The 15,754-nt window shown below is 49.6% G+C and overlaps 4 protein-coding genes across 4 annotated transcripts; 2 read left to right on the top strand and 2 right to left on the bottom strand.

Moving 5' to 3' along the window:
• Positions 1–2,464: 2,464 nt before the first annotated feature.
• Positions 2,465–5,089, bottom strand: MIND_01019100 (Pre-mRNA splicing factor; the record flags this gene model as incomplete). The annotated part of the gene is made up of 10 exons (XM_037366783.1): positions 2,465–2,661; positions 2,714–2,852; positions 2,900–3,301; positions 3,351–3,605; positions 3,654–4,034; positions 4,082–4,679; positions 4,728–4,858; positions 4,913–4,939; positions 4,987–5,017; positions 5,067–5,089. 10 exons carry the CDS (start codon positions 5,087–5,089, stop codon positions 2,465–2,467), a joined length of 2,184 nt encoding a protein of 727 aa, XP_037216177.1.
• Positions 5,090–5,129: 40 nt separating this feature from the next.
• MIND_01019000 (uncharacterized protein) lies at positions 5,130–7,164 on the top strand (the record flags this gene model as incomplete). The annotated part of the gene is made up of 3 exons (XM_037366782.1): positions 5,130–6,344; positions 6,393–6,991; positions 7,041–7,164. Exons 1-3 carry the CDS (start codon positions 5,241–5,243, stop codon positions 7,162–7,164), a joined length of 1,827 nt encoding a protein of 608 aa, XP_037216176.1. The 5' UTR covers positions 5,130–5,240.
• Positions 7,165–7,327: 163 nt separating this feature from the next.
• MIND_01018900 (Cysteine peptidase C50) lies at positions 7,328–14,129 on the bottom strand (the record flags this gene model as incomplete). The annotated part of the gene is made up of 16 exons (XM_037366781.1): positions 13,773–14,129; positions 13,094–13,726; positions 12,856–13,039; positions 12,574–12,809; positions 12,103–12,525; positions 11,583–12,056; positions 11,117–11,534; positions 10,962–11,069; positions 10,726–10,912; positions 10,527–10,680; positions 9,867–10,477; positions 9,743–9,819; positions 9,611–9,693; positions 9,471–9,564; positions 8,536–9,425; positions 7,328–8,479 (listed from the first exon to the last, which is right to left on the bottom strand). Exons 1-16 carry the CDS (start codon positions 14,109–14,111, stop codon positions 7,328–7,330), a joined length of 6,063 nt encoding a protein of 2,020 aa, XP_037216175.1. The 5' UTR covers positions 14,112–14,129.
• Positions 14,130–14,131: 2 nt separating this feature from the next.
• On the top strand, positions 14,132–15,692 carry MIND_01018800 (uncharacterized protein; the record flags this gene model as incomplete). The annotated part of the gene is made up of 7 exons (XM_037366780.1): positions 14,132–14,485; positions 14,536–14,870; positions 14,915–14,963; positions 15,011–15,077; positions 15,127–15,183; positions 15,227–15,582; positions 15,633–15,692. The coding sequence occupies 7 exons, from the start codon at positions 14,132–14,134 to the stop codon at positions 15,690–15,692; spliced, it is 1,278 nt and encodes a 425-aa protein (XP_037216174.1).
• Between the last annotated feature and the right edge of the window lie 62 nt (positions 15,693–15,754).

The following is a 15,754-nucleotide window of genomic DNA, read 5'->3' as shown; positions in this document are numbered from 1 at the left end:
GGTCAAGCGACAAAACTTGAACTGACAACTTCAACTTGAACTCAAGATGTGACCATTGACACGCTCAGGCTTTGTCCGTTGAACTCGTTTGTTCACGGAATACAAAACGCCTACCTTAGGATGTTCGTCGACCAGTTCTCTTCAATGGATTGGAGCCGAACCATCTTGGATCGTAGTGATCTCTAGAATAAAGATTAGATTAGATGTGGTTGGACCCCTTTTTGTTCAACACTCAGACTCAAATTTACTTTTCCTGCCAGGATCAAGGTCGACTACTTTGGGCCGCGTTTGTTGCGTCAGGATGATGACCAACATAGCGGCCGCACATGACGCAAGCTTCGTGCCGCACACACACACACTTACTTACAAGGTCGAATAAGCGTTAGAAAGCTTTTAGTGTCGTCATTCAACTTCTCGTCTATGCACGCGCTACAGACCATATGCCTTAGTTATCCGCCTGCACAAAAATGACTGATCAATCAAGCTGAATCAGCTTTCGCTTTCTTGAGAAAAAGAAAAACTATTACTGGTTGATATCCCCCATCCACGACCATGACTTTTGGGACTCGTCTCTTGGACATGATCTTCGACGACTCTGCAATTCGACTGGAAGGGCATCGGTCGGAACTTTTCGGAAGCCGGAATATAGACAATGCGAACCAGGCTGATCCTAGAAAATCTTGCCTCTCGAAACTTAGCGGGGAAACAACTTCATTGCGCGGGGGGGCCATTGGTGAAGTACAACCAGATGGACCTGTGCTACGCTGCTGTCGATGGGCGCGGATTTTGTGTAACGTTGGCGGACTCACAGCTGGTGAGTGGGTGTTAGCGGAAAACGATCTTCGAGGTTTCTTTGCAAAAGCGCCAAATCAACGGATTCGGCGGTTTCAGTGTGCCTCTTGGACTGGTATGGAGGACTGGTCCACTGTGGACGAAGAAATGCATCCACCCGACGTAGTATTGACAGAGTGGAAAGCTATGGATGACCAGAGTTTGCTTGCCAACACCTACGTTTCCTCTGCGGATCTCTTCTGGATCGGTAGCCGGGTCGCATTTTCTAGCCCGAGACAGAGCAAATTGCGAAGCGGGTACATCGTTGACTTCGTCGACCCAAATATTGCATCTGTCCGACTCTCTGTTGATGGCGAACCGGTCAACTATGGCTCAAAAGGTTTGATGTGGACACTCATGGCGCTTTGCGGATCCTGCGATACAGTTGATGTTGCTGTGAGCAGCCTGCGAAGACATATTTTCTGTGAAATGCATGAACAAAACGAACAGTTTGTGTTGAAGGGGAGAACGCATGTTGGCAAGGTAGGGGAGGCTTGGACGTTCATTGAAGAAGACGGCTTGAAGTTGGACCGAGAGGAATCATCCTCCATATGCTGTCCTTCGGTCCAACAAGATTCGCATAAAGGTGCAAGCACCGACCTGGCTATAGAAACGGTAAGCTTGGGCAAACGGTTTTCGGGCGCTAAATACCTAACATGCAGTCAAGGAATGAAAACTTTGTACGGCGCTGTTCTGTGGACCTTGAATAAAAGCATCCAGCGTCTGGATGGGGTAGATTTTTCGCGGATGTAATCTGCCACAAAACGGGCGTCCCGTTGAATGACGTTTATTTGCCACCCCGAAGCGTCCCTTTTTTCCGTAACAATCTGTTCAGAGTAAGTGGGGAGGAAACTCAGGAAAGCGCATTGCATCCACGGTCTATAACACCAGGAGGGCAATTAAAACTCTTGGACCCAGACTGGCAAGCTCTAAACGATTCAAGGGGCTCAGATCATTGCAGCCTGCGGATGTTCTGGTCGACGCTGAAATGAGAGAGTGGTGGTGCCGGTCAAGAGGCGTTGTTCATGGACTCCGGTCATCGAAAATGGGAGGGGCAGGCATGGGCAAGAAGCAAAATGTCAGAATACTGAGACATATTGAAGACTCGATGAAGAGTGTACCATGGACGCTTCTGCAACATCGACGACGGATTATTCATGTTTTGATGGCCAGTTGAAACGCTCGCCCGATCGCTTTAAGGTCAAGTTTCCGTAGGCATGGAATAAGGGCCACATGGTATATCTGCGCTCATTCTTATAGTGCTCAAAGCCTGAGCAGTGAGCGCCATATTTTACTGATCTACGGGCAAAACTAATCGAACTTGAAAGAATGGACATAATTCAATAGCTACATTCAAGTTTGCAACAGCTTTGGGAAGCTTTCTCCATGCGCCATGACCGTGTAACAACAACAGGCTCAACGAGCACTCAGCAGCTGTATAGCGATCAAAATTCCACAAGCTCCAAGGCATGCCTCAATAAATAGGCCGAGCAGAGGGAGAGAGAGAGACGAGAAAATAACGGTCGCAGAAAGCGTCCCAGTGAGCCATGCCGCGGCCGTGAAAGTTGGACATTATTCAGCTGATGCGATGGTCAAGTACAAGTTGTTCGCCAGTTCCACTAAGATTACAACGCTAATCCGACTCGTCACCGTTAGAGCTCGCAACATCGCTCTCCGCATCCCCCGTAGCAGCAGCAGCAGCGGTAAATCCAGACAACAGCCCAGCACCACCCTTGCTTTGCGAGTTTTTCCAAGCATGCGCGTTCCGCAAGAAGGCAAAAGTTGTCGGATTTGACTCGCGCTCGTCATCAGCGAAAACCATGTCCCAGTCTATCGGACCGTTCAGTACTTGCAACAGCGACAAAAAAAAGTTGATGATCACCTTCGACTGTTTGACCAGTCTCTGGATCGACATGTCTTCGCTTGCTGACGATTGGCATCATACCCTGGACCTTGGCGACATCTTCTTCAGAGCCATGGCTTTCCTCGAACGTCTTCCAGACTTCCAGCAATGCAACACGCTTGAAGAAAAGTTAGAATATCGCATATACAAGTGAAAAAAGCTTACCTCGCTTTTGAGTCCCTTGTCCTTTTGGTCCTTGTAGCCTCGTTGGAAGACCTGGCGCGCCAATGTCAGGTCTCCCTCGGCCATCGGTACCTCAGCTTCCTCGTCTTCCTCATCGCGTTGTGCTCGAGGTATAGGAATGGGTTCGGCTTCGAACATGGCGTACGATATCCAGACTTTGACATGGCCGCTGAGCTTTATCAGTCGCTCATAGAGACCACGTGCTGTTTCGCGTTCGCCCTCTTCGATTTCAAAGTCGATATACGCTTTCCAAAGCAGTTCGGGCATCGACAATGAATTTTGAGATACACCCAGCTCAAAGATGCCGCGTGTTCGTGCAAAGTCTTGAAGCTGTGATTCGAGCTCTGCAAACTTGATCCAGGCGGCAGCATTGGCGGAGTCAAACTAGCTAAGGAGTCAGTGATATGCTAAAATGGTAACGAAGGAATAGTACTTCAAGGTATTTTTGGTATAATTGTCGCGCGCGATCGAATTCTCGTAGCTCGATTTCAAGCTCGATGTACCCCTTGAAAAGGGCTTCTTTGGGGCACATGCCAATAGCGACACCGAGAATTTTTCTTGCGGCTTGCAGGTCTAACCTCCGTATCTCAAATTTGGCGAACATCAGCCATAACTTGGCAAATGTGAATTGTTTGTGGGGTACGAGCTTGACAGCTTCTTGGTAGATTTGTCGGGCCCGGGTATAGTCCTGAATGAGACTGAGATGGAGTATATATATCAAATTGAGTGAACAGACCTTGGTTTCGATTTCCTCGAACAAGGCATAATCCAACCACAGGAATATATACCGTCTCCAATGTCGTTTTTCGCTTCCTGGAGGAATCTGCGCAATGGCTCGTTCGTATATTTCTCGTACACGGGAGGTAGCGGCTTCTAGCTCTTCTGTCGTTGAGCCTTCTGCCTTGAGGTCTCGCCAGGCACCTTCTTCTAACCGCGCATAGTCGAACCAGACATCATAATTGCGGCCGTCTTGGGTTATCTCATCTTCGTACTGAATTCGTCGTTTACCGAGAACCGTGTTCTCTAAGGTTGTACGGGTGCCATGTTGTTTTTCGAACTTGGTATATGATGCGTATAAGGTGGCGGATTTTGAGCGAGGGATTCGATCCAGAGCAAACTGTCGTTTTTTTTAGTGGGCAATTGAAGGTAACCCCTTGGACGCACCTTGTAAATGACTCGTGCTCGTTCGTACTCCTTCAGTCGCGTCTCCATCTTAGCAAACGCGCCAAAGACAGCCTGGGCCTTTTCGATTTGCTCCTCATCATCGCCGAAGAACTGAAGAGCGGTTTGGAAGACTTCTCGTGCTTTGTCCAGCTTGCCCCGCTCTTCCTCGAATTTTCCCCATTTAACCCAAACACGGGGTTCTGGACGGACTGCAATCCATCTTTCATAGATGGCACTCGCACGATCGAGTTCACCATAACGCTCCTCCAACTTAATGTAGGCTTGCCATGCCTTGTCGTCTGGTTCCCATTGCATCCATCGCTCAAACACTTGTCTGGCGCCTGGGACATTCTGCAGGAGCTCTTCGAGATAGACGTATTTGTACCACATCTGGTCCACGCGCGGCAGAAGAGTGACTGCACGGTCGTATAAATTTCGTGCATGCTGAACGTTGCGAGATTTGAGCTCCATTTCCGTGTAGCTCATCCAGAGTTGGATACTCCGAGGGTCTACATCCAGAGCACGCTCGAAAACGGATCGGGAACGAGCAAATTCGTTTTGACTGGCTTCCCAGTTGGCATATTGGAGCCATTCTTTACTGAGCAGAGTTAAGAGTCAGGATAAGTTAGAGAGCGTGGAGACATACATGCTTCCTCTTGTCCGCCTTATCCGTTCTTCAAACTCGGAGCGCTTTCTGCCACGATACTCGTGAAGTTCTTCATAATCCTCAACTCTTTGTTTTGGGGCTCGGAAAGCGGTTTCTTGACGTTCTTGAGCCTGATTAGAACATCATCTTGAGCCAACGATATCGAATATTCAATGTCAGCATACCTCTCGTAGAAGTTGCTCAGCAGTGATCTTGAAGCAGAATGAGTCGAAACAACATATAAAAGCGCAATTCAAACCTGGATGGCCGCTGGGGCGCGATTTTTTATTCTAAGTCGCGTGAGTTGGGAATGAACGCAAATAGGTTGGCTCAGCATACCGTGGTGCTCTTCCGTCCTGCATGATGGACGCGTTGAAGAACGTGTGACGTTACGGTGTGACCCCCGCCTCTTGCTCCGCCCCCACTGCTTATTGCCAGTCGCTCTCACTGGTCTGCAGTGTCCGCTGCTCCGGTGACGGGCTGGTCGCCACCTACAATTACGATTTTACGCTCATGTACTCTGATCCCAACCTCGATACACCCCCTCCCCAATCGCAATTTCGCCGGCCTTGGTCTCCCGAGCCATACGACCCACAGCCATCGACTCACAACACTTACAATCCGCATTCCCGATTCCTTAATCAGGGTTACGAACAAGAATATCAGCCAAACTACAACTATGACCATAGTTATCCAACTGCGCCACGACGAAGGGAGGCCTCCGAGGTGTCCGTTGAGGCATTGGACCTTGCAGACTATGCCATGACCCTTCGAGCACACCAGAACAATGCCTACCAAAGCACAAGTCGAGAAATGTTCTACCCTCCTTCCCCTCCGGCTCAACGACCCTTCGCTAACCGTCCACCGTCCACCATGTCCCGAATGGATACCTTATCCTCAAATACCCACTCTTCCCCGGGTCGTGGTCGAAATACCTCGAGAAGACCATTTTCACTCCCACCGCCATCTGCTCACTCACATTCCTCTCGACACTCACAGCCTACTTCCCCACGCTCCGGCAACAGTCGCAATAATGTCTACATGCATAATTCCAACTCAGCATCGCGGCAGAACCCTCGCTCAAGCGATCCAGAGATCGATATTGCCCAGTTCCCAGCATGGTCGCGAAACTGGTACAATTCGAAACCAGCCGCCACCTCCCCTCCCGACATTTATACCTCTCTCCCACCGTCATCTTGGAGTCCCAGGAGGGCACCATTTGACAACGGCGCAATGTTCCGTCCTGACACCCTCCCGCATTCATCCTCCGATTTCTATGATCCCTACAACCACCCTGCATCTTCCCTTGGCCATGAGTCTACTCGTGATCTACTCCCCTGGAGCAGTGAACCGCCGGATTATGGGCCGATGATTGACTCTTCTCTCAAAGAGGAGCGTATCCGCATGCTGGAACGCGAGTTTGGTCCTAATGCCAAGCCTAAAGGGCCAACGGAGAACAACGGCGAATTTGTGGACGAGGATGGGAAGCCCCTCGTTGGAACGGTTGATTCTAAAGGTCGATTGGTCACCAAAGGCCCCAGGAAACGACTTGCTTTGCGTATGCTTCAAATTGTCCTATCACTTACTGCAGCAATCCCAGGCATATATGCCGCGTTGGTCAGTCATTTTACTTGTTTGATTCGATTATCTGCTGATTTCTGGCAGGCAATCAAGCCGAAGGCAGAGGACAAGCCCCCACCCTCGGGTTCCGTCGCTGCATACGTCCTCTATGTGTTCTCATCACTCACGGTCGTTCTTCTGCTCTATCTGTTCCTATTTCGCCCATGTTGTTGTTCTGGACGACGGAAGAAAACCACTGGCCCTGGTGGAAATCCCATGGCCAATGGTATGATGGTATTGCCTGTTTCTGGCCTGCCTGGTAGCAAGAAGAAGGCCAAGAAAGCCAAAAGGGGCAAAAAGGGTATGCCCATGCCTGGTGGCGGTGATGTTCAGGTCAATCTTATTGTCGATCCCAACGCATTCGGCGGTCGGCCAGAAGACGATGATGATACTGACGACGAGTTGGATGACGACGGAGGGTCAGTTCCTGGTTCGTTTGATCCGGCGTCGGCGCGGAGGAAACGGAAACGGGCCAAGCGACGGAGTGTTTTCGCTGGACTCGCGATGGAGGAGGCTTGGAAGGCGGCTCGGTCATGGCTCAAGAAGATCACAGCCGTTGATACTTTCGGGCTCATCCTATGGGGTGCGGTATTTATATTCATACTGATTGGCAAGCGTTGTCCAAGTGGGGGCTTCGATGGCTGGTGAGTTGTCTTGCTTGTACTGTGGAACTTTCTTTCTGACGTGGTAAAGGTGCAACGCCTACAACGTCTCAACTGCCGCTGCCTGCTTGTTGTGTGTCTCGTTTGGCATTGCCATATTTTTTGATGTCCAAGACCTATCTGGCAGTAAACTCTCTCCACGGACACGTACATGATTACCATTTTTTTTTCCTGCGGACTAATCTCAGCATCGCATTCACGCCATCTAATGACCCTCGTTCACGCATGTCCTCACTATCGTTATTCGTTATTGTAGAGCGCTATATAGTCCGAAAGCGATGAATAAATGTGTAGATATGTTATTACAGATGATTCCTTTTATAGGTAAAACGGAATGCCATATACGACTGGCGCGGCACCAGTCAAGTACTTGAGCTTACATGACGATCGTGACTGAGCCACTGCAGCGACCAGGGAGGTTTGACCGTTGCCTGTCCAGTCACGTGCACTCTCCGCGTCGAGATGCAGTTTGTCGAAAACTGACTGCGAAAAGACATCAATGTCGCGGTCGGTTACATCCCACATATTCGCCACTAAAGTCGGGCAGCCAGCAAGCATGTAGTTGTGCGGTGTCCCCACACGATCAAAGTCGCCCATCTCCCTCAGAATACCCGATGAACACCCCCAGAGCATCGTGGCAGCACAACGAGGAAGTTGTCTGATCTTGTGTGAGCGCGCATACTGCTCAGCCCCGCCATGACCGAAATATACGACCAGATCTTTCTTCCTCAACGCATCCAAGAATTGCTGCTCACTCGGTGCTTGGCCCACCAAGCTCTGCCAACCAGCCTTTTCCATGCCCTTTAGCCAGTCTTTGAACCGGCCCTCCGTTCGAACAAGATCACCACTGGGATTGAGCAGGCAGTACCCATTGCGTGGGTCGACACGAGCGCGGTCAATCTTGGCTGGCTCTTTCGAGCCCCAGCCCGCGAGCTCGAGACGATCAAGAAGAAAGTCGACGCTTGGAATTCGACTGATGCTTTGGCCACGGAGAGTTGGAATGCTTTCCCAAGGCAGCCCTTGAATGTTCTTGTCAAGAATCAAAAACATATGCTCATCCTCCTCCACTTTGGTAACTGGAGGTTCGCCTCTTCTCCTTCCTGCCAACCGTGCATGATGTCCCTCCAGCACACCGCGAAGATCGACGACGACCTGGTCGATATCGACCTCCGCGATAGCAACAGGGACGCCATGGAATTGATAAAGGTCGAGCACAAAGAAGACAAGATCCTCCAGCTCTTCATCGCGACATTGGGGTGACAGTGTCGAAAAACATTCTAGAAGGACGTCGTCCAGGGTGACCCTACTTGGAATCTGGGTTTCAGAAGGCATACGGCGATGTGCAAGAGCGGGTTTAGTTTTGAAGTTCTTGTCCTGAAAGCGCAGGCCGCGATGGAAAACTTTGTCAAACTGAACGCGAAGATCCGAGATTGCTGAAGCAGAGAGATTGGCTCTTGGAGAAAGTATCGTCTGATGGGGGAGGGGAGTAAGTAAATAGAGAATGTTGCATTTCGAGTATGCTTCACCTTGAAAGCCCCCAACCAGCAGTACTCGATATTTTCCAGTAGCTCACGTAAGCGCTGATCTAATGCTGTGCGTTCTTTCCACCATTGTGCTCGAGCTTCCGGTTCGTTCTTGACATGGATTGCCCGTCTGGTGCCTTCGTCGCTTAGCCGTATGATCTCGTCGAACTCGCGCAACGCGGCGTCAAACGTCAAGCTGTCGGTTTCGTCTTCCTCCCGCCTTCCTTTAAGCGGAATGCAGAACACAAGCGGGTTTGTGCTGACATCCCCGCCATATTGTCTTGTGACGAACAGAGTGCTTTTATCGTCCGTCACTCCCATATGAAGGATGGTCCAATTTTGGGGAACATTGGCCATTTGAGATGCGGAGATTGTCGAGATATCTGGAGCCTGGCTTTGATATTTGCTCCTGATGTGTTCCCAATAGTCTCGAAGAGCCTGTTGCTCGTCGTCCTCGTCATCCGACACATCCAAGTCCGAATCGAAACCTTGACTTTGTGGGACCAGACGCTTCTGTTTGCCTCGAAGCACCGGACTACCATTTCTCGAAGTCAATGGCCACTCGAGATCGTCTGTGGCTATCGCAGGGAATTTATGGTGTACCGCCTCGAGCATCTCGCGACTGAGGGTTATGGCACTCGAAACATCCAAAAGGCCGGCCACAAGAACAGCATCCTGCCTTCCGGACTTCCCAAGTGATGTTTGAAGGGCTCGAATCAATGCCAAAGAAACCACAGCATCACGAACTCGGGAAACATCGCCCTTCCGAGAGAAAAGAGACACCTCCAGCCAGAAGAGATGTTCTGCATTTTCGAGAGTGCGCAATACGTCGTGGGTTGAAGGTGCTATCGTCAGGGCCTTTTCACTCGACATGCCCATTGGCAATGCAATAGCTGTCGAAACAATCAACTCAAGAATGAATGGATGAAGTTACGCACTGGACTCCGCCATTGAGCTCAAGAACATATCTGTAGCAAATCGTTCGTAAACTTCGTGAAGCGTCAATTTGGCCATTAAAGCATTTTCTTGAGCCTATAAAAATTGAAACTATTGGAACGAAGAAAATGATCCCACAAACCTTGCTGCGTGGACCAGCCGGAAGGGTGAGGAATCGCTGCAATAATCGTGTTCTATCCTCCCCAACATTTCGCAGCAGCCAAACTGTACCAAAGGGTAAATAGACATCAGTCATTTGACCCATTCGACATACTATGTTGCCGAAGAACTGTTGCAAGCACGTCAGGGTGAAGAATTTCGACATTCGTCAACTCAGAGGTTCGTCGAGTCCTAAGAGCTAGTTAGTTGACTTTGGATTATAAGATATTGTCACCCACGATAAAATTTCATCTAAGACCCCAAAATTCTTGTCCAATCCTTCTAATATCGAAGTTGCCTCCTCATAGAGTTGACGAGCGTCTTTGTCTTGAGAGCTCAGATGACTGTAGTCACCACGTAAGCGCCGGATATCCGCAATGTCCCTTCCGGATAGGTTTTCCAATAGATCGTTGGCTTGGAGGAGGGTTAAATGAGCTTCCTGTAACTGCCTTTGGTGAAGCTGAAGCTCTCCCTTCTTGGCCAATGCACGTGCTGCAAGTGCCGGTGTGTTGATGGATTGTGCCAAGTCGAATGCTTGCTGAGCAAAGTATTCTGCTTCTCGCGCTGAGCCACGCGTAAAATATGCCTCGCACAGAGCGAATAAGGTTGCCAAAAGGCCATCACAAACGCGCCACTCCATCGAACTCATCGCATTTCGGCGTGGAAAAGTCTTGGACGGCATTGGCTGTTCCGTTGATGCGGCATCCGTTTTGGGGGAAGAGCTGAAAGGATTATCGTCCTCGTCGATGGGCTTTGACGGTTGAGGCCGTAGACGTGTCAATGCGTCTAGAGCGCGGTTCCAAAGTCTCAATGACTGCAATATCGATTCCAAGGAAGCAGCAGTATCTTCCTGTCGTCGTGGTCAGTATTTCATGTTCATCGACTTGAGGTTTACGTACCCTGCAGTGTTGCATTAATGCAAATACGTGACATGCAACGGCTGCTCGCTCTAGATTGCCGACCCTGAAGCGGACGCGCTCAGCTGTCATCATGCCCTTTGTCTCCTCACTGACAAGTTGGGCTCGGGTCAAAGCCTCGCGGTATAGCTCTGAGCTGTAGACCATCAATATGGTAGTCAACAAAAAGCACAAGACTTACCTTCTCATAAGGTCTTCCGACAGCGCCATACATTCTGCGTGTCTCAAATAGAACATAGTACCAGCGCCATCGGAATGTTTGCCACTTTTCATTATATCCAGCGAACGTGTCAATATCGTGTATGCCCGCTTAGATTTTCCGAGTTTCATGTACTCCAAAGCCAGTTCGGCGGATGCAGTTAGGTAGCCTGGTTCAGAGGTAAAAATAGACGAACAAGAGACCAAGTAGCAACATACCATCGGTTGAAGACGTTGGATACTTTTCACACAAGCGTCTCGTTATTTCCAACAATCGAACCTTGAGTAAATCCTGCGTCAATAGACCAAGAATACATGCGACAAGCTCTGTGGTTGTTGAAATCATTACGACTCCTTGAATAAATCCAAGTTACCTAGCAGATCTACTAGTTTATCAAAGTCTTCAATTATTGACGCCGTATTCGATGGTTCCGCCGATGTCGCTGGTTGAGCTTCCACAGTTTGACGAGGGCGAGGTTGAGGTGTCTTGGGGTTTATGGAGGCGGGTGTTTTTTTCGTAGCTGGTATTCGTCGGGGGGGTACGACCTTCTTCTTCTGGGTTGCGGGTGGCTTTTTCACGCTAATCTTCTTGGTTACACTGGGACTTGGTCGCACTGGCGCAGCTATACCGGCCATAGGCTCAAATACTGAGCAGGCCATCTCAACATGGTGGGCAACACGCCTCGTTTGTTCGCAATCACCACTACGATGGGCGTGAAGGGCAAGCCATAGATGGGTCACAGCCCGCCATTGAGGAGCAAACCCAGCGAGACCCGAGTCTTGACCAAAGTCCTGAGTTCAGATCAATAATGAAAGCCATCCAAGGGAGAGAAAGCTCACGTTCTGGGTGAGAATCCTTTCGACTTGATCGCCAATTTCTGACGGTGAGCCCCACTCGATCACGTGCTCGGATCCAACGTGGTACATAAACTCAAGAATGGAGACCAACACGCGCGCTCTCCGGACTGGCATATTGATGTCTCCATATGTGGCCAGCAAGTCACCGAATAGTATGCGTAATGCAGTCCGACCATTCTCCTTCCATTTACTTCCCTCGAGACTCTGCATTTGTCGCTCCAATAACGCGCCGGCCATTGTAAGAGGTTGAACAGAGCGCAAAGAGATATCGGAGGCAGGGAGAAATAGATCGAAAACGCCGAGATGGGTGATGCGGTCTACAATGTTGCTTAGTTGCATTCCACCGGCGATCGTTTTGAACACATCAATCCCAGCACAGCTGTCTGCAATTTTGCCAAATTCATATCGACGGTAAGGATAGCAAGAAGCGGCCTTGATGAAACTCTTCAATGCAAGCTAGCATATCGTCAGAATGCGTTGATCACAAAGAAGCGCGCCTGACCTTCCGGTCACCGATCTTAGAGCAACAAACAGCCAAAAGCTCGTAGCGCCTCCATAGCTGTTCCTCCAGCTGCAGCCATCCTTCCGACATTTTCGTACTTTCGGTTCCACGAGTTCGAGAGTACATATCAAATGCTTGTTCACCCAATCGACAACCGTCGTGCAGAAAACGGGATGCCCCCGCATACTTTTCTGCTTGGTAGAGGGTTCCGGCAATGTTGTGAAATGCTCCTGATATGCAGCGAATGTAGTTCGCCTTTGCAAGCGTCTCTGGGTCATTGGTCTCGAGAAGGGCTGCAGCACGTTGGAGAAACGAATAGGAAGTTTCGTAAGATAATGGATCTCGAATGTTAAGCTTTAATTTCGCTAATGCAAACAATGTGTCGAGTGCAGGTGTGAGGAGGAGGTCAATCGGTGGAGTTTCCTGGGCGGCGCCTTGAGTTATTTACAATTAGGCGTGCAAAAGACGTACGCTGTTTAAGGCTGCCTCTAAGATAGTTGTAACAGTGTCCAAAATGTCTTGCACTTCTAGCATAGGGTTTTTATCAACGAATTTGACAGCACTTCGCCGTAAGCGTTCGATTGCTCTTTGAACTTTGCCGGAGATACGCGATATTTCGTGGGCTGGCTCAGTTGGTAAGAGCATCATGTGAAGACCGTCACTATTGAGCATTTCAATCGTTCGTTGCAAGTTGGAACGCAGTTGATCTAGAATAGTATTAAAACAAGCTCCAGTGTAGTAGGTCAAACATACCAGGCTCGGACGCCGAATCTAGCAATGCAGTTGTTTGGGACAGCACAGTATATAACTGGGTGCCACGCAAAAGTATATCGTCTGAAGAAGAGCTCGGCGATGTGGACTGCGTGGCGCTTTTAGATGTTCCAGGTTGGTTGCCAATGAGCAAAGCGACGCGATTGAGTATTGGAATATCTCCCAGCTGAAGTAAATTTTGTCAATAGATCAAGATGGGAGCCATAAGCCAAGGACGTACCCGAGTAGCCAGACTCATCCAGTATTCGCAGAACGAGATGAACCCTTTTCCTGTCAAGAAGCTTTCTGCGTCGTCTCGGGACTGGGCCAGAGTTACAATGTTCGTGAACGACAATAAAATCGTCTGTGCCTCGTCGGGTGCCGAACCCAGAGCCTTAATGTAAGCGCCAGCCGCTTTCACACATTGTTCCCAAAACAGCCCAGATTCGATCTTCCCGGGCGACGTTCGTGCAAGACAGCGCAAAGCATAGTCTCGCAAAAGAAAAGTTTCGCGAGGATACGACTGGAGACTTCCGGCTAGTTTCATTATACCGCTGTATGCCCGAGTTAAAAGAGAATCTGAATGTGATGACGAAAGAGCTGGTGACCACGATAGAATAGTAGAATCCTTCGTAAGAGCGGTGGTAAAAGCGGGCAATGCTTTTTTGACCAGTGGCAGCGAGGAGAGAGTGAGTAGTGAGTGTAGTAGAAATGTGGTGACGAGGTTCATGATGACGGGAGACGACTCGGATTCTGTGCAAGGTAGAGAGAGAAGATAGAGATATTCTGTCGACTTTCTCGTCTGTGTGTTGACCTTGAGGATGGCACATAGGCGTGGATGCATCTCTTTCAACGCACTAAGCGCGGAGTCCATCTAAGAGTGGTGAGATTTACCAAAGTTCGCATGCAAAACCACACACCATCTCGAGCGCAACTAATTTCCCTAACACACTTCCCGCTGCTCTCTCGATGTCAACATCGTCCGGCGACACATCCCGAAGAATAGCAAGGTGTTTAGCGGCTTTGGTGGCTGCAGCATTGGATTTCGTGGCAAATGTGGACTTGGGGTCGCCCGACTTCCGCCAGCCTGACTGAACGATCGTGGAGAGCTCTTGTGAAGCACTATTCACGGCTCGCATTGAGGCGAGTCTTTGTTCTGCCTTGTCGGAGAGGGAGAGAGAAGCGATGCCATCCACAAGTTCGTCTTCTACACGTCGTTTGGGACGCGTTGCCGCTGTCCGACGCGTGGATGAGGCCATCGTGGTTGTCGCAAGTTGAGATGGCACGTGCAGTCACAGCGGCCCCCGGATCATGTCACAGGTGCAGAATCCGGCCCGGCATGTTGCCTCTTACTCTCATTGCACTGCTACTCTGCAGCACTTCCGGTGTCGAAGCCATAGGCACCCGCCCAACTACTGTATATCGTCCCGTTTCCCAAGATGCATTTCACCACGCTCGTCAACGATCTCTACAGCTAGAAGAATGCGAACCTCTGGAGTGGGTGCCTCATACCGTGGACGGCCCTGATTTGGAAGATCCATCCGTTCTTTCTCAACTGGCGCGAATGTCAGGTAATGCATATGCGATGCCAGACCGCAGTAACTGGTATCCGCTTGATGCTGTATGGAACACGGTGATGATAACCAGGTTAAGCAAATGTCGAGGCTAACGCGACATCTACAGAGTTTTCCTGTCGGCTGGGAAGAGGGAGAAGAATTCAGAGGTCACGTCTTCATGAGCTCCGATAACAGCACAGTTGTTCTTTCGATAAAGGGTACGACTCTGCAAGGACCAACGTCCAAGCAAGACAAATTCAACGACAATCTGTCAGTGGTGAAGAAAGGCTTCATTGCGAACTACTCATATTTTCAGATTATTTTCTTGTTGCTGCGCTCGTGTCGATTTTTCGTGGGTATTCCGTCAAGGAACATCCAGTTGGCCTATTTGCGATGCGCAGTTCACCAACAGTTGTTAGTGTGCGACTGCTACCGTCCGTCATGGCGTTGCGATAATACCTGGTGAATAGTTTTCAGGGATCTCTTCGTGATACTAACCAAACAAGTCTGTCCAAGGCCCTCATTGAAGATAGCTTGTTCTATAATGTTGGGGTTGTAAGTCGGCTGTCTTCATGATACCGTCGTCGTTTTCATGGACCCAGAAACTTGTTAACGATATCTTCTTAATACATCCCACTGCGAATGTTTGGCTAGTGGGCCACAGTCTAGGTACGTTAGCTTGGCTTCCCAATCTCTTCACTTATAACATCTCTATCAGGCGGTGCATTGGCAGCTCTTCTCGGATCCACATTTGGTTTGCCTGCAGTCGCCTTCGGTAAGCTCCTTGTTGTCCGGAAATTGTTTCCAACAATTTCTAGAATCTCCTGGCGAGCGTCTTGCGGCTAAGAGACTGCATTTACCTCTTCCCATTGGCGATGGACCCCTCAGCCGATTCTTCCCAGCCATTACGCATGTCTATCATACAGCCGATCCTATTCCTCAAGGCGCATGCACTGGAATCGGGTCTCTCTGCGCACAAGGTGGATACGCGCTGGAAACTCGATGTCACCTTGGCAAATCTATCGTGTTCGACACAGTCAATAAACTCAAGTGGAAGGTCGATGTGAGAAAGCATGTCATTAAGAGCGTTATTCACGACGTTGTTGAAGCTGAAGGGGTCGAGTGGGAGGAGGGGCGTAAGGTCCCCCTTGCACGAACGGAAGATGACTGTGTGGTAGGTGCTTGCATTCGCCTGATCCTCAAGTATTTTGAATGTTTCAACAGGACTGCTTCAAATGGGAATTTGGAGACTATGATGCTTTCAACAACTTGGAACCACAATAGATCTTTTCACCAATCTCCAGTCATTTGGGAGAGTTTCGTATATAAGAAATGGTACACTGGAA

This window comes from Mycena indigotica (assembly GCF_014461135.1).
Source record: "Mycena indigotica strain 171206Taipei chromosome Unknown Mind.scaff0009, whole genome shotgun sequence".
Lineage (NCBI taxonomy): Eukaryota > Fungi > Basidiomycota > Agaricomycetes > Agaricales > Mycenaceae > Mycena > Mycena indigotica.
Note: the sequence above shows the minus strand (reverse complement) of the source record. Positions and strands in the feature narration are given on the sequence as shown.